The sequence below is a fragment of the Solea solea genome, chromosome 16, assembly GCF_958295425.1.
Source record: "Solea solea chromosome 16, fSolSol10.1, whole genome shotgun sequence".
NCBI lineage: Eukaryota > Metazoa > Chordata > Actinopteri > Pleuronectiformes > Soleidae > Solea > Solea solea.
The window spans coordinates 9,849,414-9,874,416 of NC_081149.1; the positions used below are offsets into that span (position 1 = coordinate 9,849,414).

Below are 25,003 nucleotides of genomic sequence, written 5' to 3' on the forward strand. Positions count from 1 at the left end.
GAATAAAACCACCGGGTAACATTTGCAGTGTGAGGGGCACCATTTGTGCTGCATTAAAGCAGGCAGCAGGGGGCACTGTTGCCCTACTTCTAGTTTGTTGGGTGTGGTTGCTAGGATACCGGGGATGTTGACGTGTTCGCGAACCTTAAATTGTATGTAAGCGTTATTTTAAAGTCTGTAAAGATGTCCCACACAGATGGAGACCGCACTGGTCAGAAGTCAAAGGGCGTATTCTCCACTTTAATGGCCGACGGGAGTTGGCTGTTCCTGAAAGGAGAGTATAAGAAGGCCATAGAGAGCTTCACAGCAGTGAGTATGAGCCACCAAGTTACCCATGGGACATGACTTGTTATACTGACTCACTGGTTCCCACATTTACTGCATGGCAACGTTTGGCAGAAAAAAATAAATCTAGAACAAAACAGTGAGTTCTGTATTGTATGTATTGCTGTTTCTGTTTTGTATAAATGTCTTCTGTATTTGTGTTTAACGGACCCCCCTGAAAATGAGATGGTACATCTCAAGGGGGCTATCCTTACATTAAAATATATTAAATCAGCAATAACTGGTACAGCCATCTAATAGGACAGTGTTTACCAAACCTTCTATATGGAGGGGGACCCACTTTTTGATAAAACATGGCCTAATATAAACTGACACAAGTTTTAAATGTGTTTTCATGTCACTTTAATGAGTGTTTAAGCCATTTGATGAAAATATGATGACGTATTGTTGGAAACAACCATTTCTGTCACCTTTTGGGACATCTATATACACTATTTGGACAAAAGTATTGGGACGCCTGACCATTACACCAACAGGGACTGTACTTTAATATGGAGTTGGTCCCACATCTGGCCTCAGTGTTTCCCTCCATGTTATTTCACCCTGTGGTGAAAACCATTTGCAGAGGGTTTCCAGTGAAAGTTTTCAATAACTAGTACGGACGTCTTTGTTTAGGCACTGACTTTAAAGCCTGACGAGAAGAGCTGCTATGTCGGCCGGTCCAAATGTTACCTGAAGATGGGGCAACCTGAAAATGCCCTAAGAGATGCTGAAGCTTCACTCAAACAAGACAAGACATTTTTTGAGGTGAACCGAGTGAACAAATTAATCCTAAACAGCTGTTTTGTGAACCCTGTATTGCAAAATGTGTCTTTATTTTGTCTTTTTTTTTTTTCAGGGATTGTACCAGAAGGCAGAGGCTTTATACTACATGGGAGAATTTGAGTTTGCGCTGGTGTTTTACCACAGAGGACAAAAGCTACGTCCTCAAATCCAGGAGTTTAGACTGGGTATCCAAAAAGCACAGGAGGCCATAGAAAACTCTGTTGGCAGTGAGTAATTCAACACTGTTCTGCAATTTATATTGTAATTTCAACATGTGAATGTTCTCTTCGCACCTCAGGTTTAAAATATAATTAATTTCTTTGTCATCTCACAGGCCCGTCCTCTGTAAAACTGGAGATTAAGGGAGACCTATCATTTCTCCAAAAAGATGTGGAAGTGAGTAAAATAAAACATAAATCTTAGTTTTGTTACTATGTTCTCAACAGTTTTCTATATGTTATTTTCAACCTCAGCTTCCCTCTTACAGAAAAATGCCATGTTTTCTTATTGAATGGCTGTTTTTGTACAGAGGGCACAGCCAATTACTGCTATTCAGCAACTGACGGCTGAGAATAAACAGCAGACCCAAAAGACGCCTAAGAATAAGAAGACGACCAAACAGCTGCTCGGAGAGTTTTACAGTGACAAGATTTATCTGGAGAACTTGCTGAAAGATGACGGTACTGTGTCATTTGACATAAATATATCTGTGCATTGTTTTTTTTGGTTATTATTTGAAATGTTATGATGAAATAGAGATTGACTCAGATTTGGAATCAGACTTGGTAAAAGGCAAAACAAAGGGAGGGGAACGCCTGCAAGACGTCATTCAGAGTTGCCTGACATATCTCGACACTTGCACTGAGCTGCTGGTCCAGGAGAAACCCATCAGTGTGCGGCAAAGGGACCAAAAGACAGAGCAACAAAGAGGTAGAAAATCCCGTTCCAGTGCTGCGTCTGATCCTGCTCGTTTTCTGATGAAGAGCCTGGATGACATTGATGCAGGTGAGTTCAGTTTCTGGCTGAACCTGTAGCTTGGTGCTTTTCAAAAATGTTAAATGTGTGTTTGTTGGCTTAGAACTTACCTCGGGAAATGCAGAAGGTAGCCTCAAGAAGGCACAAGAAGTCATGAAGATGGTACAGAGATGGTCAGAGAAAGATGTGCCAGATAAAAAAGAAGTGTTGGGCAGCCTGCACAGCTGCATAGGGAACGCTTTGATGGACCTGGGTGAAATGGACAAAGCCTTAGACCATCATGAGAAAGACTTGGAGTTGGCTAAACAGTGGTGAGAATCAGAGGGCATTTGCACAAAAGGAGTGAGAGTCAGTCAGTCATCATCTACCGCTTTATCAAATCAAATCAAATCGTATCATTTCTTATCAACAGCAACCACTCAGAAGCAAAGTCCAGGGCACTGGACAACATTGGCAGAGTCTACGCCCACACTGGAAAATTCACACAGGCCATTGAGTTGTAAGTCAATAATGAATGTTCCCTGGCAAGTGTCAAATATTTGATCAAGCAACAGATTTTCTTCTCCGTGTGTTGACAAACAGCTGGGAAAAGAAGATTCCGCTGCTACGTGGTGGTTTGGAGAAGACCTGGCTATTTCACGAGATTGGTTGGTGTTACCTGGAGCTTCATCGCTACGAAGAAGCTCGAGACTCTGGCCTCCGTTCACTTGCCGCGGCCGATGACATTTGTGATGAGAAATGGCAGATGAATGCCAACGTGTTGGTGGCACAATCGCAAAGTAACTCTCTCTCTCTTTGCTTTTATATTTAAAGATGCAGTGCGTAACTTCAGGTGATTTTTGTTGTTGTTTGGTCTTTGTGCACAGAAACATTTGTGTGCTTTGTCCTTCATCTGAAATCGGGGGCAGCACAGGGACGAAGCATTTGTCCCCTCAAGGCGTTGCATGACCGGGGTTTTTTAGCAGTAGAATTTACCTCTGGAGCTTTTTGTAGGCGTTTTGTTGTTGTTGTTGGTTTTCAGTCACACTCCTCCACATCACTTCCTGTGTGCAGCACGAGAATATCATTAACCCTCTAAGGACTGTCATGATAATCAGGCCTCCTGGATTTAGCAGGAGGTGCTGTGCCAATCTCAGCTGACTCTGGGGGAAAGACGGGGTCACACCCTGGACAGATCGCCAGTCCATAGTTTGGGAATTTTCTAGATATCACAAACAGTCCAGGAGTTACGTTAATGAGATGCACGCATGGCAAATCCTGTCAGCGACTTGTGGGGCTGGAACCTTTAATTATCATTGTGTGAACTCACTTGATTTTAATGTAATGGACATTTATTTATGTTTTTAGGTTACGTACGACAGTTTCTATTGCAGTACTGCATTAGTACGTGTTATCGCTGACCTGATTTTTAATTCAAAATGTCCCCGTTTCTTTAATGTCAGTGAAACTTGGACACTATGAATTCTGCGTTGACAGCTTTGAAAGAGCCTTGTCATATGCCGCTCTACAAGAAGACGACTCTGCCACGGAGGCCATTCGGAAGGTTTGCACTCTCCCGTCACTTGTTTGTCACTTTAGACACATTTACAGATGTTTTGTTATGACTTGTGAAACTTGTCGTTCTTACTGTCAGGCTCTTGGTGAAGCGAAACAACACCTATCACAATGAAGACGTGGCCGGTCGAGCCTCAATCCTCCCTGAAAAGAAGAGTCATCTCTACAGAAAATCATCATCAATCATAGAGATGTATGTATGATTTAATTGAGAGCCATAGAAACAGTTAGTGAGGATCAGTATTTTTGACATTCAGCAGATGTATTTGAGTTGGAGAATGTTTTCATTAAAAAAAAAACACTTGTGACACAGTTTCTGTTCACTGGCCTCGAAGCACGCAGTGCAGGCATGCAACTTATCAAAGGTTAAAACACAAGTGTTGCAACACAAATATGAACCAGACACTGGTGCAACGGCTTGGTTCATGTAACCTGTGAAGGTCAAATTAGGAGCAATGGCCTTGAGTTATAAAAAGGTCCCATGTGCAAAAACGTATAATGTTTCCTGAGAAATAATATGGGGAAGTAGTTTAAATCACCTTCATTCTGTTCTTGAAGTTTCCCAGGGAAGTGAAATCAGTACAATCGCTTTCAAAAAAAAGTGCAGGGAGGTTATATCAAATACTCTATACAGTCTTCACTTGTTTCCTTTTTTTATTTTATTTTAACATTAAGAACCGACTTATTTACAAAGGGAAGATGGAGAAAACTAAATATACAACCACATTACACAGTAACACACAAATGAAGTTTTTAGAAACTTAGAAACCGTATCAAATTGTGGTGAAACATTTACAAGTGTCATTAAGAATTGCCTTTAGACGGCCTTTAAAGGCTGAGACAGAAATAAAAGTGTCCAGTTTCAGTGTTTTTTTTGTAATAAGTTCCAGTCATTTGATGCAGCAAATGAAAATGAAAGGTGTCCAAAGCAACGCTTGGTTTTTGTGGATGTGTAGTGTGATACAGTGTAAAGACCATGTGTTATACACTGTTGCTGATACAGGATGCAGTAGCTTAAATACACTCACACACACACAAGCTCAGGGAACTTCCCTATATCACTCTTATTTATATATTACCAGGCATACATGGTGTCATTTACATGAAGATAACTGCTGCCTTCAAGGCTCACACACGCACACACATACTGAGCAGAAAGTGTAATTGCTAGTAACAATAATAATATTAATAATAATAATAATAATAATTACAACTGAGTCTTTAATTTTGAAGGATTGAAGGATTCATTGTCTGAGTAATAACAATGTAAAGTGAGTCACAGTGTGCCTCGGAGACATGCATTCCTGACATTTGTTTGGAAACAAATTCTCACAAATAAGAATAAATATAATACACTGTGGGTATTTAAAGAGCACATGTGCATGATCCCAACAAAGACACAACAGCACGTCAACTCTGTTGTCTTATTGCTCAACAGGCCTGTGTTTGGGTGAGCACTTGTTTGTCTTTGGGACGGAATAGTCTGCACCACACCCTAAAACTTTGAGCAATTAATGTATAACAGTGCTACTTACCATTTGAATAATTTGGTTATATTCCTCTTCATAATGCAAACTCTTCAGTCACCCTGTTCCATATTACGTTTGCATGTATGCAAAGCTACCTTATATCCTTGTGTCAACAGTGATAGTGAAGTGAGGTTCACACTGGCTGTGTGTGTGTGCAGGTCTCGTAACAATAAACTGAGTGTCTTTTGGGTTAATAATAAAAAACGAATACATTTGATGACGACTTTGAAAGACCAATTCAAAATGTTTCACCATTCTCCTGACATTTTGTTATTATAATCAACAGATTCATGGATAATGAAACTGCTTGTTAGGTGTATAAACAAGACAAGCACATTTAAAAAAGAATAAAATATTAACATTCTTTCATAGATTTGTTAGTTCTAGTCAGTCAATAATCTTCATCTCGCCTTCAGAACAACCTAATGTTCCATTGGATTCTTAGAGGACCTTTCTGTTGGAACCACATATCTCCAGTTCTCCATAGTTTTCTTTACAATAGTACAATACTAACTCTCATTATCGCATATTTTCAGTCTTTGTTAGTAGGCTTTCTTGGACAATTGTATCACTTCAGTGATGATGTGGTTTATTGTTTTCTTGATCTACTTTTTTGTATGTTGCCCCCTCTGGGCCTGTGTGAATTTTAAAGGGATTAACCACCAGAGGAGGTTTGCGTAACCTTGAGAACCATGGCTTTATAGTATTTAAATATACCATCCAAATGGCTGAGTAACAATAACAAACTCAAAATTATACCAGACAAGCTCTGTGTAAGTAAAAGAATAGGGGAAGGTGGCATAAATGAGGAAGATGTGTAAAAGAAAATAAATAAAGAAGTAGGAAGTAAACACCGAAGAGGATTAGGGTCAAATGTCAAATAGCTTTTTTTTTGTTTCAAATAAATAAATACATTAGTACGTCTGATTTCTTTCCTCAGAATTCATAAATTCTAAAAAAATAAATAAAAAATATGTGGCCATGGCCACCCTCCTCCATATTTTTTAAAAATAATAATAATAAGAATAATGATAATAAAAATAATAAAAAATACGTCACCATAACCCTCCTCCGCAAATAAAACAAATATAAATAATAAAAAATAAAAAATCTCCAGTGGTGCCATGCCTCCGCTCTTCAGGGGCGTGACCGTGGCTCCGCCTTAGTTGCGCGTTCCCGGGAGTTTTCGTTTGTGTCCGCCACCTTGAAGAGAGCATCGCGCGCGTGTCCGTGCCCAGGGTTTGCCTTGTCATTGCATTCAGGCAGAAACGCGTGGTCAGCGGCTCCACAGACACAGACACATAGCCTCTGCACTGCGACCGGTAAGTTGGCACCTCCGCAAACAAAAGCACGCCGTGAACTGTTAAATTGAACTCGTCTTTGTTTTAATGTTCATGTTCTTAAGACTGTTTCAGTAAGTAATTCCACTCACACACAGCGACGTATTTGTGCCCGTTAATCACTAAACTAGTTCAGACGTGGCGCTATTGTAGCTGCTTTGAACCAAAGCTGGTCGCTGCCAGGCTAATAATTGTTTTTGTCTGGCTTCTGCTGCTTCTGCTGCTGCTGGTGTGTTGGTGCACGCTGCCACTCCCCGCCTGGCCACATTGTGCGTTTGGTAAAACACAATGTTCAAACTCTATCGAATTTCTAACCCTTTTTTTATATCAAATTTACCCGCAGCTATTGACGCGTAAACGATAAAAAAAGAGGTTCCCTTTTGTTGAACCTAACATGTTCATGTCGGGTTCAAACTTCCTTTGAACAAAAGACAACTGGCGTCTGGCTGGTGGCGCATTTACATTTTTTGCTGATATAAACGAAATAAATCAAGTTTAATGTTCATTATGTCGTCCTCATGTCGCGTGCAGCTGCTTTTTAACACTTGAGGCCATGTTTCGTTTTCACGAGCACATCAGGCTGAGTTGTTGAAGCTTCTTCCCCCTTGTGTCTCATGACAGGATGAGGTTTCATCATCATACATCTGTTAGTTTAATCCTGCGTTAGTTAACCAATCTTGCCACCTCCTCTCTGGGCAGAATATAATCCTGCCACACGACGACGGAGGAGCTCGCTACTGCTCTGTGACACAACCCCACGTTTTCTTAACTGCCCTTTGTTTATGATTGCTGTCCAGGTTTAGCCCTGTTGGTGATTAAACGTCAGATTTCAATAGATATGTAAACAGTCATGCTTGTTCTTGTTTTCTTCTTTTAATTTGGTCCTTGTTTGCTTAGTAACATAATTCTATCAGCATTGTCTCCCACCCATCCCATATTCTGTGATTTCAGCTACTTTAAACTGAATACATTTGCTTTTTGTTGAAGAAAAAATACTTTAGAGAGAGGCTGAACAATTAATCGAAAGCCTTTTTTTTTAGCCTTTTGTCAAAGTATAATTTGAGATGAATTACCGTCTTGCCCAATACACATATTCTACTGAAGGGAACATCTTTGTTTCTCACAGATCTGCACAAATATCACACTAATCATTTTAAATATGTTTTTTGAACGAAAATAAGAATAATGATGTAATATGATATCGCGAATCATACCGCAATCACAATACCTGTCAAAAATAATCGGAATTAGATATTTTCTTCAAACTCTTTCAGTCCTACTTTAGAGGATATGGTTTTTAGGTTTGCAAACACAATTTTCTACATTTTATAGACCAAACAATTGACGAATGAACTGAATAATTGATGAGAAAAAGCAATTGTTTCAACCCTAATGTTGAGTGACTTCCATTATGACCACAGTCATGACAAACCTGGTCTAGTCTGCAGTGCATGCAGTGTAATTGTCTTGTTACTGACACAGTGATCAGCAGAATGACTGACTATTATAAAATATATGATTGTTTATCATTAATAATTGGAAGGGTCAAATGGTGCAAGGTACCTTTTCATCAAACTCCATTTTAGAGAAAAATAAAAATCCTATCTTTACTAAATGGGTGTATTAATGATGTCCTTCAGCTTTAGAATAGTATTCAAAAATTCCATTCCCCAATTTATTTTAAATTTGTACTATAACAACTTACCAGTAGAAATTAGTGATGCAACTAATAATTCATTTCTTGATTAATCAAGTAAGAATTTAAATAAAATGTTGAAAAATGTTGGTCAGTGTTAATCAAACCTGGAAATGATGTTCTCAAATTTCTTCATCAAAATTTTTTGATTTGAATGATTTCTATGTATGGAGCAAAAAATATTTTACGAATATTTTAACATTTAAGAAGCTTAAATGTCAGCAAACTTGTTTTAATTCTTTAAAAAACACTCACCTCTTCAAGGTGAAGTGTTTGGAAAAAATGTTGATGCTTGTATGTAATGGGTAGGTTTTATGAATTCATTGGGTTGATAAAACTCTGTTTGGTTTTTTTTGTTTTATCATGCGTTTAAGGTACATGGTGGTGAATAAAAGGAGACTTTAAGGCAGACATGGATACAGAAACTAGTGGAGAGGTTTTGGATGCGTCAGAAACTCCACAGCCAGAGGAGACTAAAATGGAAAAGGAGGTTGAATCAAAGGTGGAGACACCAGAGGAATCCACTGAGCCTGAGAAGCCACCAGCTGCTGCTGAAGAGACTGAGCAGCTGGCGGTAAACGGTCATGATACAGAAGTCCTAAACTTTGAAAGAACAGAAGTTGTGATTGTGACGGAAAATGTTACTTCATCTGAGGAGAAGGCAGCTGGTGACAGTGTGCCAAAAGACCAATCTGACATTGAGGTGGTGCCTGCTGTGGTCGCAACTTCACAACCAGATGAGTCGGCTGAAAAGATCTCTGACCCAGTTGCTGCGTTAGCCACAGAATCAGAAAACATCACGCTTGAACAACAGCCTGTGCCAGAGAACGACCCAGAAGCTTTGCCTGTGCAAATGCCTCTGGCAGAGAGTGCCCCTGTACCAGAGCCAGAGAAATTGGCAGAATCAGTTCCAGAAGCTGAAATACAACAGCAGACTTTACCCGAACCAGTCGCAATGGAACAGCCAGTAGATATGCAACCACCAGGCCCAGAGGAGAACTTGCCCGAACAAGTAGAGGCTAAAGTAGAAGAGCAGCCTGCAGAAGAAACTACCAAAGTGGAGGAGGCAGAAAAGAATGTCGCAGCTGAGCCTGCAAGCGAGGGGCAAGAGGAAAAGCCAGCAGAGACGGTTCAAGTACCAGAGGTTTCGTCAGAAAATCCTACAGAGGAGAAATCAGTTGAGTCTGAGACTGTGAAGGGAGCTGAGGCGGCTGTGGCAGCAGAAGTTGTTGAAACTGAGAAGAAAGAAACTGAGCTTGTAAAGGAAGAAGACGTTGTCCCTGCATCTGGTTCTCTGTCCTTTGCCCTGCTGGAACGAGAGCAGACCAAAGAAACCCTGCGCACTTCTCGTACTCTTGTTGTTCTCCGTGGTCTTCCAGGAAGTGGTAAAAGTTTTTTGGCTCGTGCCATAGCCGATGCCTACAAAGACCACTGCTCTGTCATCTGTGCTGATGACCATGGTGTAAAGCCAGAGAATGCAGCACCCTCTGTGGATGAATACAAGGCTCTGGATGAGGCTGTGGTCACCTGCTGCAGTGCGGGAACAGCCTCCCCCTTGCTGATAGTCGTGGATGACATCAACCACAGCCAGGATCGTCTGGCCCGCTTGGGAGAGATTGCTCAGGAACACCAACTTGTTGCCATCTTTTTAGAACCAAAGACAACATGGAGCAGAGATGCAGGTCAGCTGAGCAAGAAGACCAGACGAGGACTCGAGGAGGCCACACTTGAAGCCATGAAAAGTCCCTTTGAGGAAATGTCCATTCCTCTGTTCTTTGGCTGGTTTCTTCTGTCTGTCCAGGAAAAGGTTAAGTGCACCTCAATGGACTTCCTTAAAACGCTGGACACCTTGGAGATCTTCAAGAAACACATGACTGATTGTGAGTTATATATTTTTTTTAAATTGTTATATTTATTACAAAGTAAAATGCGTCATTGTGAAATATTAAATCCAGCAGATTAAGGCGTCATCTTGATTGTGGCAAGAATGCAGCTGAACTTTTGTTTTATTTACAGTCACTGATAAACCTGAGAACGAGGTGGATCTAGAGCAGTACTTCAAAGACAAAGGAGTCCTCCATTGCACTACAAAATTCTGCGACTATGGTAAAGCCAAGGGTGCCAAAGAGTACGCACAGAGCACAGTAAGAAACTGCCGTTTTTTGCTAATGAAATCCCATGGCAACATACATTATCTTTGTAATATTATTAATCTTAATCCTTTTTCTTTCATTCCTCTAGGCTGTGAAAGATTTCTATGGTTCGACCTTTGAGCTGTCACTGACCGCTCTCTTTGTCACACCACGTACTGTTGGTGCCAAGGTGTCCCTCACTGAAGAGCAGCTTCTGCTGTGGCCAGCTGATGCCGAGTCTTCAGTCCCCGCTGCCGCTTCCTTGCCTCTTGGAAGCCGCGCCCACATTACACTGGGGTGTGCAGAGGGTGTCGAGCCAGTTCAAACGGGCCTGGATCTGCTCGACATCTCGATCCTGCAGCAAGAAGGCCAGAAAGGGGAGCAGGTCGAGATGGAGCTTGGTCAGCTCACTTATTTCGGTGAAGGAAGGTGGTTCCTGAGCCTCACCGAGCCCATCTTTGTCCCAGCCTGCTTCTCCAGCTTCTATATGCGCAAGGAGTCCGAGTTGGCCAAAAAGGAATCTGAGAAGAAAAAGAAGCAAAAGTGTGCCATACTGTAAATGGAAAACGAGAATGTATGGTTGGAATGAAAGAATTACAAGGCTTTCTCTGTGCAAGGTGTTTGTGTTTGTGCAGTGTTTGGGGATTTAGCAATAGCCACCCTAAAACCACAAGCTATGTGCCTTTTCTATTGATTTGCACCACAACCCACGATGCCTTCAGTCTAGGTCGGCTTGTTGTTGGTGTTCACAATCTTGTTTTCACATATCACTGCCAGATTTGCGGTACCTGGCTTTTTTGCTGAGGACTTGTTAGCATCAGTCTTAGGTAGAATAGGCTCCTCTCACATTTCCACAGTGATCCACAGCTGATTTCCTCTTCTATTAATGTCAGTGTTTCTCAGTATTCGGACGTGAATAATACTTCCATTGCATGCATTCCAGGTTAATTGTAGCATCATAAAAACATTGTCTGGTGTTTTCTTTTGGCTTAGATGAACGTTACAAAATAACCTATTCTATACCCATGCACGTGTGAGTTAGTGCGTGTGTAGCCTAGGAGGGAATTGTTACCGTAGCATAGGGTCCAAAGTGTATCCGAGTGAATGTCGTTCATTGAGGTTCTTCCTTGTAAAATCATTGCACTTTGTGTAGTTTTGAAAGGCAGTCTGCAGGTGAATTTTGGCATCTGTATCAACAGCTTGCACTTAGTATTTATCAGATGCTGTGAAACTAAGTCCATGTTTTGCAATCTTTTCTACTGCGCAAGACTACACCATTGATCCCTTTTTATCCTTCTTCGAACAGCACTTATTGTACTGCATTTCAGCCTGTGTTGTCTGTGACCTAACTTTTGAAGGGCAACTCCTACTTTTGTGTAGCTCCTGTGAATCACTATTTTTGCACTTGTTTTGTAAAACTTAATAAAAAAGAACATGCTTTGCTCCAGTTCTTGTTAATGCACTTTTATGTCACGGTGTGTGGGCAGTATCTAGGACCGTGTTATCTGCACATGGTAATTCTCTCACAGCATGCACTTGTAGTTGATACAAGACACCAGCAGAGGGCACTTGTCCTTCACTAGTAAAAACAAAATGACAGTAAGTCTTTGTGGTAAGGTTGTTCTCTACAAACTTTACCACACACACACACACACACCCTTGTTGACTGTCAAACATTGTACCACAGGCTGGGTTAATACAGTTTGACTGAGCTCCCGCCTGTTTGTCTTTGCCCAACAATCCTGCACAGTAAACCTGCAAGATCAGGTGCTTGGCTTTAATCATTAATATTTGCTTAAAGGAATTCAAACACCATCTATGTATTGTGTTTGTACACATTACACGAAGCATATCATTCTGGTGTCTGAGGGCCTTTTTTTGTGGAGAGTAATATGTGTTGGTGTGAAAAAGAACAGGCGATTCCCTGTATTATTTGATTTACTGTGCACGACAACAAAAAATCACAATGTCAAACATTTGAAAAAATAAAAACGTGCAGGAAGAGGCAGAAATTCCACTGGAGTTACTTGAAGCTTCCTCTTAAATTCCACTGAAGTACACAAAAGACAGTGTGCCGAGACTACACCGATTACAAAACAGTCACAATCAAGTCCTGTGCACTTGAACTTGTTTAGTTCAAGTGCACAGGACATTTAAATGGAACGTATCCTGCTTTACAGTATTTAATTGTTTACACCTGTGCTTTTCCTGCTGTGACAGGTTCATGAAAAATGCCAATAGTTATTGTATCTTGTTTGGTTCTGGGTTCTTTATATTATACGTTATTATGCTATAAATATTATTTATACCTTCTATTCTAAAAGAAAAATCTGGCTTTATATATCATCATAAATTCATGTAATAATATAATCTCAATGTAAAAGAGGTGGGTTTAATCTCTGCATCCTCTGAAGTACATATAGGCCAAGGCCAGGTGAAAGAGCAGAGCTTACGGAGTCCCACATGTCTCACAGATCACCTCAGAGTTGGTGAGTTGGTCGTGTGCATGATCTAGTGTTTGTATCATTGGCTGCTTGACAGATAAGGAACAAAGTCAACCAATCAGCATCAAGAGGTGGACAATTGTGCTGTCTTCTCATGGAGTGGTGTGTGAGAGAGGGAAGCTGCTGGGCCTGTTGAGAAAGCCGTGATGCCTTCATGTACTCCCCGGAATATATTGTTTTTAATTTGCTCCATGGAGCTGATAATAAATAGATTGTTGTTGCAATAAGGTGCATAATGACAGCAACAATCACACATAAAGAGACATCTGACAAATACAGGAACAAAGGGAATTGTAACCAGTCTCGTATAAAGTACCTTAAAGGGATACTTAAGTAAAAGTATCAAGTATCTTACCAGAAATTAACTTTTTTTTAGATGTAAAAGTCTTAAAGTATATGACATTTACTGTACTAAAAACAATCAGAGTGTGTTTCAGTATGTGTTTAAGTTATTAATTAAGTATATTACGCATTACTTTATTCGTTTACCCTTAAATTATGGACTATTTTAATGCAAAAAAGGGAAAACCTTATTTTTTGGTCTGTATGATTGTCCCTCGTTCGCTGAGTAGAAACTCTCATTTCCTACGGTCCATGAAAGCGGCGACACAGAACGGCATGGAGCGGTCCAATCAGGAGCCAGAAGACATCAGCTAACCTATCGGCAGATGGACGACTGAGACAAAACTCCCAGGAAGCAGCGTCCTCCTGCATCACTGGTCTCCACTCTCTCACACCGGCGGACAAGAGTGTCCCAACACCGCACAGGAGACAAGACAAGAGGACTCACCCATCCGTCCGAGGGACAACACACCTGTCCACACCTGTGAGAGGAAGTTTAAACCAATATCAGGTAAATCTGTCACTGCTTTTAAATGAAGCGTTCACGGTTTAGTTTTTGAACTCTTCCTCACTCTCGTCAAAGATAAAAAAAAAACAACAAAAAAAACTCGTTGAACAGCTCAGTCCAGTGTTGAGTCTGTTCTCTTGCTTCATCATCATCATCATAATTATAGGAGAATTTAAACAATGACAAAAGCTCTCACGGATTGATAGTGATGAGCGCAATGAAGGTGTTCTGCTGTCTAACCGGTTTGTGAATGAATGAATGAATGAATGAACCACACTCAGAAGTTTTTGTGTCCCATAAAATAAGATATATAAACATGTTTTTATCAGTTCATAATCCCTTTAAATTAAATAACATTCCCTCTGGGAAGTTTTCCGTTCTTAAAAACGTTAACTGTAACGCTAACACTCTATTTCAAAAATAGTGTTACAATCCTCTCGTGTGTATGGGCCCTGACAATAAGCATTTTTATTCGTGCTTTTCTAACTTGCAAGTTGCAATTGTCCATGGCTTTTATGGTTCTCAAACTGTGGTACGTGTACCGCCAATGGTACGCGAGCTACCTCTGGTGGTACTTGGAGGGAAATCAAAAACAGAAGTTTCTACTTCACAAATAACAAGTAAACAATAATAATAATAATTAGAGTCAAATTATCTCTCACTTCTCACTATACATACAGTGTATACATATATATATATATATATACAGTATATGTATGTATATATATATATATATATATATATATATAAACCCCTTTTTAATTTAATTTAACAAACATTTTTAAATAAGCCCCACACAGTTGGTGAAGTGAAGAGCACTTTTCCAGGTTCTCCGATTTCATCCCACAGTCCAAACTTGCAGATTTAGGATTCAGGCAAATTTGACACTGAATTTGTCCAATTTGATCATAGGTGTGAGTGTGATGGTGTTTGTCTCCATATGTCCCTGTGATGGACTAGCAACCTGTCTACTGGAGGGTGTACCCTGCCTTTCGCTCTATGTCAGCTGGGATGGGCACCAGCACCCCCCTTCACCTTCATAGGAGTGAATGAATGAATGAATGAATGAGAGACTTTGTGGAATAGCATGCCTTAACATGAAAATCCGCCTGCAGATTTAAGTTGTTATTTATGTTTTTTATGGTTTGTTTGTTCCGCTACAATATATTTGTTCAAGTTTACAATTTTAGAATAAATGTCTTTGCAATTTAAGCTTTGAAAACCACTCAATCTCTGTTTTTGTGTCTGAAGTTCAGATTGCAAAAATCAGATTGCCTGGGCTTTGCTGAAAAAAGACACTCTATATATGCACATTTTTATAGCCTCTGTGTATATACATTTTAACATAGCAATGTCCTAAGGGTTAACAAATAGATAAATAAATAAATAGAATATTGTGAGCAAAATAGAAACACTGGCAGACACACTTGGTTCAGGTTTTCCTTTCCTGCTGTACAGAAAACCCACAGCTGCATTATATATCTACGTAACATATATCTGCTTATACCTGCAACTTTAGATGACAACATGAATCAGCAGCAGCAACATTTATATCGTTTACTTGTTCTCTGTAACATCAATGTGAGGTTTATTTTTAGTCGTCTCCTCCCCCTCACCAATCACCTCCAGTTATTAAATGTTACTGTGCGTCATTTCGACCCCTTGTTGATTGCGGTTGCTGTGGTGGAACAGTGATATTTAAGACCTCTGACAGGTTCTGTTGCGTAGAGAAAGTCAGTGATATATGGACCGGGCACTGGCTCTGGATGAACCCACTGTGATGACTCAGAGACAATGATGATCAATAGTGAGCGTGGTCCATGACAGTGCCATTAATCCATTTAAGAAATGGCCGCCTCGCCAGGCTCCAGTGTGTAGACGTGGGTCCAGTTGGAGGCGACATCGGGGGCTTTCAGCGTAATGAAACACGGAGAAGGAAGAGGAAGATGGTGCAGGTGTTTCATCCTTGCAAGGTTACGTACATGCGGCACACAGTGCTTGTCAGGCTTTGAGAGGGCGTGATTAAGGAAGGTCTAGTGGTTTTAGAGGCTTAATGAGACACTTTTCCCTGCACCAGTGTTCATTTCATGTGACATTTAAGGGACAGAGCCAGTCTTCCAATCCCTCTACACTCAGACCTTGTTGTTCCAATGTGTCTTAAATTCTATATATCCATCACACATTTTGTAAAACCCAAGAATATCCGTCTAAAGATTTTCAGACAAGTACGATGAATCAATTATTAATTGTTTACTAAATTAATAGTCGACTATATTTTTAATCAATGAATCAGTAAAATCATTTAAAGCAAGCTTAATGATTTTTCAGCTTTTAATATCTTCTTGTTTCATTGTCTCCATTTGACAAAGAAATCATTCAAACTGAAAAATTTGACAATTTGGGTAACAGACATTTGACAATTGCCATTTTTCCATCAATCAAGGAAATAATCGACAGATTAATAGATAATAAATATAATTGTTAGTTGCAGCTTTAAAGACAAAGAAACGCTGCAAATCGACAGTGAAAACATGGAGTCAGGTCATGTTCGGCACTTTCTCTAAACTTCAAATACTTTGATATATTTGTATATTTGTTAAAGCAGATCAGACACAAAGGGGATGATCTTATTTACGTAATTGGTCAAAGGGATACAATGCTGTAATGTCATTGCCTCAGGGTAAGAGCCAGTTTTGTGAAGAGTCGTGTTATATTTTTGTTGAAAGAAACATGTGGTAAGAATTCTAATGTGGCATTTGCTCTCGTGCAGGGACAGATCTCCCGATTCTCCTGGTTCCACCACATTTCTATAACTCTAAAATATCAATCGAGTGTTAAAAATGTTTGTTCTGATATCGAACAAAAGAGTTGTGTCGTGTCGTGTGTCTCGTCTGCACAGTGAAAACAGACTATACTTGTGATGCTATGAAGGATCTAGGAGTCCTGTTTGTGACCTCACGAGGTAAAAGGTCACTGTCCAGTCCAGGTTATCTGATTTCTGTCCGTATTTCCACCATCTTTCAGTTCAAGTAAAGGGAAATCAATACAGCAAGAAAAGTCATCAATACCTTATCACTTCATTTGTCAAGGCTCCTTTCCAAGCTAATGAACCTGACATCAGATCATGCTCGGATTACTCAGCAGATGTAGGCTAAAGTCCAGTCCTACACACAGTGGAGGAAGAGTCTGATTGTCACAGGTTAAAAATAGGTGTCCATTACCTCATAGCTGTGCAGGTCAAACAAACAGAGACTGATTATTTTGGACTGAGCTTCACTAGTTTCACTGTCTGTGTCTGGTTGTGACAGAGGTTTGAATGTGTGCAGTTGGTTGTCGTCGAGTCACTGAACCCAAAATTGTCCCAAACCCAAATGACACAAATGTCACCTTCTTAAAAAAAGAGGGATTTTACCGTGGAACACAATTGCGCCCAATGTTCATAGACCGAGGTCCACTGCCAGCCAATGGCCGATAATTGATGCTGAATTTTCTGGCCCGTATATTAAGCTGTTTTTCTTTTCTTTCTTTCTTTTTTTGTCCTCCATCTGCTGGCGTATAACTGTTTTAATAATAACATATAATACTAAAACTTTCACCACACGGTGGTGTAGTGGTTAGCACTCTCGCCTTGCAGCGAGAAGACCCGGGTTCGAGCCCCGGTTGTAACAAGGGCCTTTCTGCATGGAGTTTGCATGTTCTCCCCGTGTGTGCGTGGGTTCTCTCCGGGTACTCCGGCTTCCTCCCACAGTCCAAAAACATGCAATGTGGGGATAGGTAAATTGAACACTCTAAATTGACCATAGGAGTGAGTGTGAGAGTGAATGGTTGTTTGTCTCTATCTGTGTGTGGCCCTGCGATGGACTGGCGAACTGTCCAGGGTGTACCCCGCCTATCGCCCGATGTAGCTGAGATTGGCACAGCACCCCCCGCGACCCTCTGGCAGAGGATAAAGCGGTAGATGATGACTGACTGACTGACTAAAACTTTCACCACACGGTGGTGTAGTGGTTAGCACTCTCGCCTTGCAGCGAGAAGACCTGGGTTCGAGCCCTGGTTGGAACAAGGGCCTTTCTGCATGGAGTTTGCATGTTCTCCCCGTGTGTGCGTGGGTTCTCTCCGGGTTCTCCGGCTTCCTCCCACAGTCCAAAAACATGCAATGTGGGGATTAGGTAAATTGGACACTCTAAATTGACCATAGGAGTGAGAGTGAATGGTTGTTTGTCTCTATCTGTGTGTGGCCCTGCGATGGACTGGCGAACTGTCCAGGGTGTACCCCGCCTATCACCCGATGTAGCTGAGATTGGCACAGCACCCCCCGCGACCCTCTAGCAGAGGATAAAGCGGTAGATGATGACTGACTGACTAAAACTTTCTAAACATCAGTAACCAGTTAAGGAACAACACCTGTAGTCTGTCTGTCCATTCTTCAGCCCTGGTCGGCTCACCTGGGCGAGCGTGTATGATTTAACAGCATCAGTAGGATGTTTCAATAAGTCAGTCAGTCAGTCATCATCTAGGGTCGCGGGGGGTGCTGTGCCAATCTCAGCTACATCGGGCGATAGGCGGGGTACACCCTGGACAGTTCGCCAGTCCATCGCAGGGCCACACACAGATAGAGACAAACAACCATTCACTCTCACACTCACACTCACTCCTATGGTCAATTTGGAGTGTCCAATTTACCTATCCCCACATTGCATGTTTTTGGACTGTGGGAGGAAGCCGGAGTACCCGGAGAGAACCCACGCACACACGGGGAGAACATGCAAACTCCATGCAGAAAGGCCCAACCGGGGCTCGAACCCGGGTCTTCTCGCTGCAAGGCGAGAGTGCTAACCACTACACCACCGTGTGGTCCATGTTTCAATAAGTATATAATCTAAATATTAAATATACATGAAACAGGACACCAGGTAACACGTTTGACAGAGAAAACAACGTGTTAGTGACGTTTATTATCCTATAGTTTCTGGAGAGATGGAGAACAGAAATGAGTAATCTGTAATAATTGTCACATTAATAAATATAGTCGGCCAAGTTAATTAATCTGCCCAGCTATATTTACTGTATAGAGCAAGATTTCTATATTATATGGCAAATTAAAATGGCCTTTTACAAAAAAGTGTTAAGTCCTGGACTCATTCTACAACACTGGTTGTTGCATTTGATTGTCAAAGACAGGTTTTTTTTTTTATATCATTGTTTCTCAATCACATATTTACAAAACAATTTCATACCAGTTCTAGTGGCAATCATGTTTTTCATTCTTCAAGAGACTCTTGCAACAATGCTGAAAGCAGTAAATCCTGTTTTCTGTGAATCCACGATGTCTGCTTTTGTGTATCCATCCATGTTGCTATATTCATTCCTCACTGTTTATCTCTTCATCTCTTCATCTCTCTCTCTCTCTCTCTCTCTCTCTCTCTCTCTCTCTGTCTTTCTCTGTCTCTCTCTGTCTCTGTCTCTCCCTTCGCGTGTGTCTCCAGGCCAGTCTAGACGAAGCAGTCATGTCGGCTAAAGCCATCTCAGAGCAAACAGGGAAGGAGTTCCTGTACAAGTACGTCTGTACGTCGGCCACCATCCAGAACAAATTCCGTTACGCCAACGTGACGCCTGAGACGGACTTTGACCGACTGGTGCAAGAGCACCCATGGCTGCTCACAGAGGTAAGAGCACGGAAGTGTGTTCATTTGTGTGTTCATTTATTTGTCGTTTTTTCACCTGCATGAAAAACGTGTGAAATCACAGATTTACAGCCTTAAATGTCTCCCCATTAAAAGTCCAGTGTGTAAGAATTAGTGACATCTATTGGGGAAAGTGGAGATGGTAACAAATGGAGGACTACACACCATAAACTATGTAATTCTTCTTTGTTATTGGAAGCTTTTGCTTCAACAACGGGCTGCAACAATCCATCGATTATTAATCGATGACTAAATAAATCGACTATTTTGAAAGTTTTCTGTTTTTTCAGCTTCTTAAATACAGAATATCTTCTAGTTTCTCGAGAACTTCATCATTTCCAGGTTTGGCAAACAGTTTTCTGACATTTTACGGACTAAACAAGTGCTCGATCAATCTTTGAATTTGAAATTTGAAAATGACCATGTGTTGCAGCCCTTATACTTTTCAATGAACACAATTATGAAAAAATGCAGTTATTTTTTATTCCAGTGCTTGTCATTCTCTGCCAAGTTTAAAAGTGTGAATACATAAAATGCGCATAAACGCACAGTTGCCACTGTTATTATAAAAGTAAATGTTATGGTATCTTGTGGTCGCAGCAGTACTTTACACACAAATCCCAATCACAAAATCTCTCAGGAAAACTACAATTTCATCCCTTTTTAAAATGTAAAATGGATTCTGTGGACTCCTGTAGAAACATGGTGGCACAAGATGGCGGCCTTAAAGTACATATAAAAGGCTATGACACTAAACATTTTTTATTTTAAAGTGATAATACCCCGATACAAACATAGGGGTAGTAGATTTCCTCTGGCTGACAGCAGCAGAGTGGTCTCTTGGCTTCTGTTCGCTGTTGTCCCTCGTTGTGTTGAGATCCAGTAGCAGTGACTTGCAGGAGACATGTTCACTTTTTGTCCTCTCGGCAGAGAGGTCAGAGTTCACCATCACGTGCTCTCACCAATCCTCATCGTGACGTCCTAGCAGGTAGACGGACCATAATATAAGCTGATTCAATCTCCCTGTGACTCATCTTGCAGGATGAAAATGTTACTTTCTCTCTATCTCTCCCTGAGGATAGAGACTGAGGATTTGTAATGGTAGGACACGATGGGGAGGGCAGATGCACGGAGATATGTGCTCCCGTTGAATTGATTGGGAAATTGCATTAACTTTCACCCACGGCCCCGTGTTCCATCACTCACTGGCAAGCACCCAGATACTAATGGCTGCACTGTCGTAAGTCATTCCCTTTTATCTGACTTAAGCAAGTCGGAGGATGCAGGCTTCATTTGTGGGGGGTGGGGTGGTTATGTTTTTTGTTTTTTTGCATTTTTCACGTCAGTGGTGAATGACGCTTTCTAAGAGATTCCCTCTTTAACAATGTGAGGAAGGGGTTTGTTGATGAGCCCAGAAATGTGAAGCATTGTCTGACTGGAATCATCAAGAACATTTGTGGAACATATTCACTCATGTTTGGAACAATCGCTCCTGATTAATGTCTCAAACATTTGGCTAAAATTCATGTCTGGCTGCAACTGCCGCTATTTTTCACGACCACTTAAAGCTGCAGTAGACAAATCTTCACATTAAAGGCACAGCCTTGTTCTCTCAACTGCCCAAATTGTGATTGGTCGTGTCCTTCCTGTCACAGACCAGGTTTTCCCACAGGCTGGAAACAGATCCCATTGGAGGGGCAGTTCTCATTATGATGACTTCATTTACATTACAGAATTATTGATCAATAATGCCATAAATACCCTGCCTACCTCAAATTAAATCTGCCAATCAAAATGGATTGATGGATACTTTTAAAGTAACCGAAATGGTTAAAAGTATCCATCAATCCATTTTGATTGGCAGAACCAGTGTTGAGAACATGGAGGAGGCACAGAGAGTGAAATATGAGTTTGTCAGTTTTGACCATAAAACAAACAGAATGTGACATTTTACGGTTGGAGTCGATGGTACCTTTTTTTTTTTTAACGTAAATGTCACAGAAGTAATCTCCAAAACATGACGTCTGACATTCGTGTTTCAGCGTGACGTGTAATCATTTGTGATGCGAGTAAAATAAAAGGGTAAAAAAAAATGACTTCACTCGTTCTGCTGAGCTCCTTCTGTCATTGCTTACACTCGGCATGTGTTTCTTCTTTTACTCCTCCAGAGGCTGGTGGTGAAGCCGGACCAGCTGATCAAGAGGAGAGGAAAGCTCGGCCTGGTCGGCGTCAACCTGGACCTGAACGGCGTCAGAGAGTGGCTGAAGCCCCGCCTCATGAAAGAGACAACCGTACGTCATCAACCCTCTCTCTCTCTCTCTCTCTCTCCCCCTCTCTGTCTCTGCTGTTTCTCAGCCAATTACACCCCCACTGACCCCCTCTATCCTGGGTGTGCACTTTGCAGATCACTCTGATCAATATTACCCCCCCCCCGTGCTTTTATTCAGATCCTCCTCCTGTTGCCCTTTCCTTCACCTTCCTCCTCCTGGTCTGCAATGCTGCTTTTGATTTCCGTGCTGTTTCCCTTCGTGATGCCCAGTTCACTGAAAGGGCCTCAGTGTTGGTCTGCCGGTTATAAATCAGTCCAGTCAACTGAAGCGAGTCCCGCTAGTGAATAAACAGTCAGTCAGTCAGTCAGTCAACATAACCACAGGAGGAAAGATCCATCACTGTGCCACAGAGACATCGCTGCGCCTCATCAACCAAGACGCAAGTTCTTGAGAGACGAGGACGGTCCATAAAGTACTGAAGAAGACTGTGTGTGTGTGTGTGTGTGTGAGTGGCAGCACTGAGGATTCATGGACTTATTTCTTCACAGATGAGATGAGACTGTCAGCAGCTGCTGGTGGCAGTAAATAAGAATAAATGAAAGCTGTATTGTAGACGGTGTCTCAGGCCCATTGAGTTGCACTATTTTTCATTGGTTTCCAGAGAGTAAAAGCACTTAAGGTAGAGTTTAAGAATCTACACAGACTCCACACACGTTTGTCTTATTCTTCTCCTTATGTTATTTATTTTCCCTCCGTCTCGGCTGTTCTGTGTTGTTTTTATTGCCCATTAACTACGATGGTAACCATTGTGAACTTTAAACCTGCTAAACCACATGCGTGCTTTCTTCTGCTTTGCCACGTGTCCAGTAATTGTCGTATTTGCCAAAAATATAATAATTATACCATATTTACCGGTATAGTAAAATATGGATCCTACATCTGCACGTGAGAACGGACCATGCATGTTATTTATTTACAAAATGTATATTACTACTCATAGTGATAATGATAAAAATAATAATATTGATTGTGTTTATTAGGATCCTTTCAAAATAAAACCCCAAGTATGCTGCACAGTACGGCAAATACATCAACCGCAGAAAACAAACCATAAAAAGTGCAGTATTGAATGGACAAATGTTTGTTGTGATGCAGTTTCATTTATAAAGTTGAACGTGGACCATGTCCTTGACGTTTTGTGCAAAACATATAAGTAGTTGTGATTATTTTTTATTGAATCACACAGCACATTAGGTTTAAACAACATGAACTGTCAGTTGTTGGTGGTTGTTGTTGATCTCGGCCACATTACTTTTAATCGTGTTACCATAAGTAGTTAAATTAGATCATTTCAAAGAGGCAGTAACAGACGGGCGTATTTATCTGAATTAGTCCCTGTGCCCTTTTCAGTCAGAATGGCTTTCTGTTTTTTTGGGGGGAGGTTCTTTTCCACTCATAATCGGCCCCTTTGTTATTTTCGCTCTTCAAAATGGCAATTCCCTCTTTCTCTTCTATTATATAAATATATTTTCTTTCTGTTCTCTCCGGCTGGCTGCTCTCAATCAATCCCTGGTTACATTTTGCCTCGTGGCCTTTAACAGCGACGCAGCAACACCTTCATCAAATGAGCTGTTAGTGACGCTTTGCCTTGAGAAATGCATAACACACTCTTCTATTCCCTTCCAGTAATAGTCAATGAATTATGTGGAAAATAACCATTAATATAGAAACATCTGGTCTCTGCTCACCAGAGAGCAGCTGTCGTGTCTTTATGTCCAGCAAATCTTTGAGTAAAATGATTTTGTTTATGATCCTCAGGTGGGAAAAGCCAAGGGAATCCTCAAGAACTTCCTCATCGAGCCGTTTGTCCCCCACAAGCAGGTGCACCATTCATTACACATGTGCTATTCTTTGCTATACTGTGTTTTTGATGCCTGTTAAATGGACACCACGTCACTGTCCACCGTCCAGGAGGAGGAGTTCTACGTGTGCATCTACGCGACCCGAGAGGGAGACTACGTGCTGTTCCACCACGAGGGAGGCGTGGACGTGGGAGACGTGGACGCTAAGGCGAAGAAGCTGCTGGTTGGGGTGGACGAGAAGATCAGCGAGGACTCGGTGAAGAAAGAGCTGCTGACCCACGCGCCAAATGAAAAGAAAGAGTAAGTCGTGCACAAGGCCTCATTCAGTCTTCCATGTGCTGTATTTTCTTTCACTTGCATGACTAGTCAAAGAAATAGGGATAAACAACTACATGAGTTTAGTCCATCAAAGTTCAGCAAATCAAGCCATTATCCAACATTAATATTTAATCAAATTAGCTCTTTTAGTATAATATATTGGATTTTCCTAACCAAACTACCAAATCTGGCTTTCAAATATTTCTGCTAAAATAACAGCTGCTTCGGTCCAAAGGTAACAATATGATATGTTACATGATTTCTGTGTTAAAATATCTAAAAACAATAAGATCATTTTATGTATTTGGTTGAGTGGTGTACTTACATTAGCCAAACCTTTTCCAACGCCAAAGAAATCTGTATTTCTGTTGAATGCAAGTGGCTTAAACTGTCTCTGCTGTAACTTTCAAGGAAAACCACCAAGAAATATTTGACACAACTCCTTAGCCAGTGATTTGTCTCGTTTTTTGTTTTTATTTTATTGTGTGAATTTGCCACTAGTGGATCAGGACTCCTCTGCTGCACGTTCTGCTGCAGAGGCTCTCCTCCCGTAGACTGCAAACGCACAGGGAAACCAACCGAAACAACAGTTCCCATGATTACTGACGTCAAAAAAACAAACTAGGTCTTGTGTTCTTGTTTTGATTTAAGTTTACGTACAGTTCTTTGCATTTAAATGGTGAAAGCTCATGACAATACACAATCTGCAAATGATGTATTAAAAACTCTGCATCACAGATGTGTTTAGAAGATGAAAAGAAATGATGTATTTTCCATGACATGGTTATGGTTGACCAACGATGGAAAACACATGCATGACTCAACTGAAGTAAGAGAGAGCACTTTGATATTGGCAGTAAATGTGGGGGGAGGGAGCAGGATGAGATGGTTGGAGAGTTTCCATTAGACAAACAGCATTTCCCCCCCAGACCTTCCCCCCCCTCCCCGCTTTGCCTTCCTTCGATCAGCCTCCACCTACGGCCATTTTTTACACCACAGCTGCATTCTGAGCACGTCCCTTTATTTTGATGGGCAGGAGACTGTGGCTCGCCCCCTCCTGCCCCCCTGCTATCCATCTCTCCGGCACGGCACATTCTGGCCGGCGACGCTGTCTTGGCTGACATTGAAGAAGCCGCCTCAGGAATCACTCTGCCAACCCCAGCTCACCCCTCCCCTCAG

General features: G+C 41.2%; 3 protein-coding genes across 3 annotated transcripts in view; all 3 read left to right on the forward strand.

Moving 5' to 3' along the window:
* Nucleotides 1-102: 102 nt before the first annotated feature.
* On the forward strand, nucleotides 103-4,279 carry odad4 (outer dynein arm docking complex subunit 4). Its single transcript, XM_058653856.1, has 11 exons — nucleotides 103-309; nucleotides 961-1,092; nucleotides 1,184-1,337; nucleotides 1,445-1,506; nucleotides 1,640-1,790; nucleotides 1,891-2,115; nucleotides 2,189-2,396; nucleotides 2,498-2,584; nucleotides 2,668-2,864; nucleotides 3,528-3,628; nucleotides 3,719-4,279. The coding sequence occupies exons 1-11, from the start codon at nucleotides 184-186 to the stop codon at nucleotides 3,752-3,754; spliced, it is 1,479 nt and encodes a 492-aa protein (XP_058509839.1). The 5' UTR covers nucleotides 103-183; the 3' UTR covers nucleotides 3,755-4,279.
* Nucleotides 4,280-6,366: 2,087 nt separating this feature from the next.
* cnp (2',3'-cyclic nucleotide 3' phosphodiesterase) lies at nucleotides 6,367-11,783 on the forward strand. Its single transcript, XM_058654430.1, has 4 exons — nucleotides 6,367-6,490; nucleotides 8,579-10,084; nucleotides 10,221-10,348; nucleotides 10,446-11,783. Exons 2-4 carry the CDS (start codon nucleotides 8,617-8,619, stop codon nucleotides 10,893-10,895), a joined length of 2,046 nt encoding a protein of 681 aa, XP_058510413.1. The 5' UTR covers nucleotides 6,367-6,490; nucleotides 8,579-8,616; the 3' UTR covers nucleotides 10,896-11,783.
* Nucleotides 11,784-13,538: 1,755 nt separating this feature from the next.
* The window catches only part of aclya (ATP citrate lyase a), a 21,371-nt gene continuing 9,906 nt past the window's right edge, over nucleotides 13,539-25,003 (forward strand). The window contains exons 1-6 of the mRNA XM_058653217.1: nucleotides 13,539-13,693; nucleotides 19,177-19,356; nucleotides 21,543-21,665; nucleotides 23,463-23,525; nucleotides 23,616-23,806; nucleotides 24,861-24,934. Coding sequence (XP_058509200.1) covers nucleotides 19,198-19,356; nucleotides 21,543-21,665; nucleotides 23,463-23,525; nucleotides 23,616-23,806; nucleotides 24,861-24,934 — 610 coding nt within the window. The 5' untranslated portion in view covers nucleotides 13,539-13,693; nucleotides 19,177-19,197. The remainder of the gene's footprint in view (nucleotides 13,694-19,176; nucleotides 19,357-21,542; nucleotides 21,666-23,462; nucleotides 23,526-23,615; nucleotides 23,807-24,860; nucleotides 24,935-25,003) is intronic.

What these genes read in the sequence shown, in the direction of transcription:
- odad4 (XM_058653856.1), top strand. Translation starts at nt 184, where the DNA reads ATGTCCCACACAGATGGAGACCGCACTGGTCAGAAGTCAAAGGGCGTA. An exon ending in AAGACAAGACATTTTTTGAG is followed by an intron (nt 1,093 to 1,183) that starts GTGAACCGAGTG and finishes TTTTTTTTTCAG; the next exon opens with GGATTGTACCAGAAGGCAGA. An exon ending in GTTGGTGGCACAATCGCAAA is followed by an intron (nt 2,865 to 3,527) that starts GTAACTCTCTCT and finishes CTTTAATGTCAG; the next exon opens with TGAAACTTGGACACTATGAA.
- cnp (XM_058654430.1), top strand. Translation starts at nt 8,617, where the DNA reads ATGGATACAGAAACTAGTGGAGAGGTTTTGGATGCGTCAGAAACTCCA. An exon ending in CAAGAAACACATGACTGATT is followed by an intron (nt 10,085 to 10,220) that starts GTGAGTTATATA and finishes TTTTATTTACAG; the next exon opens with TCACTGATAAACCTGAGAAC. An exon ending in AAGAGTACGCACAGAGCACA is followed by an intron (nt 10,349 to 10,445) that starts GTAAGAAACTGC and finishes TCATTCCTCTAG; the next exon opens with GCTGTGAAAGATTTCTATGG.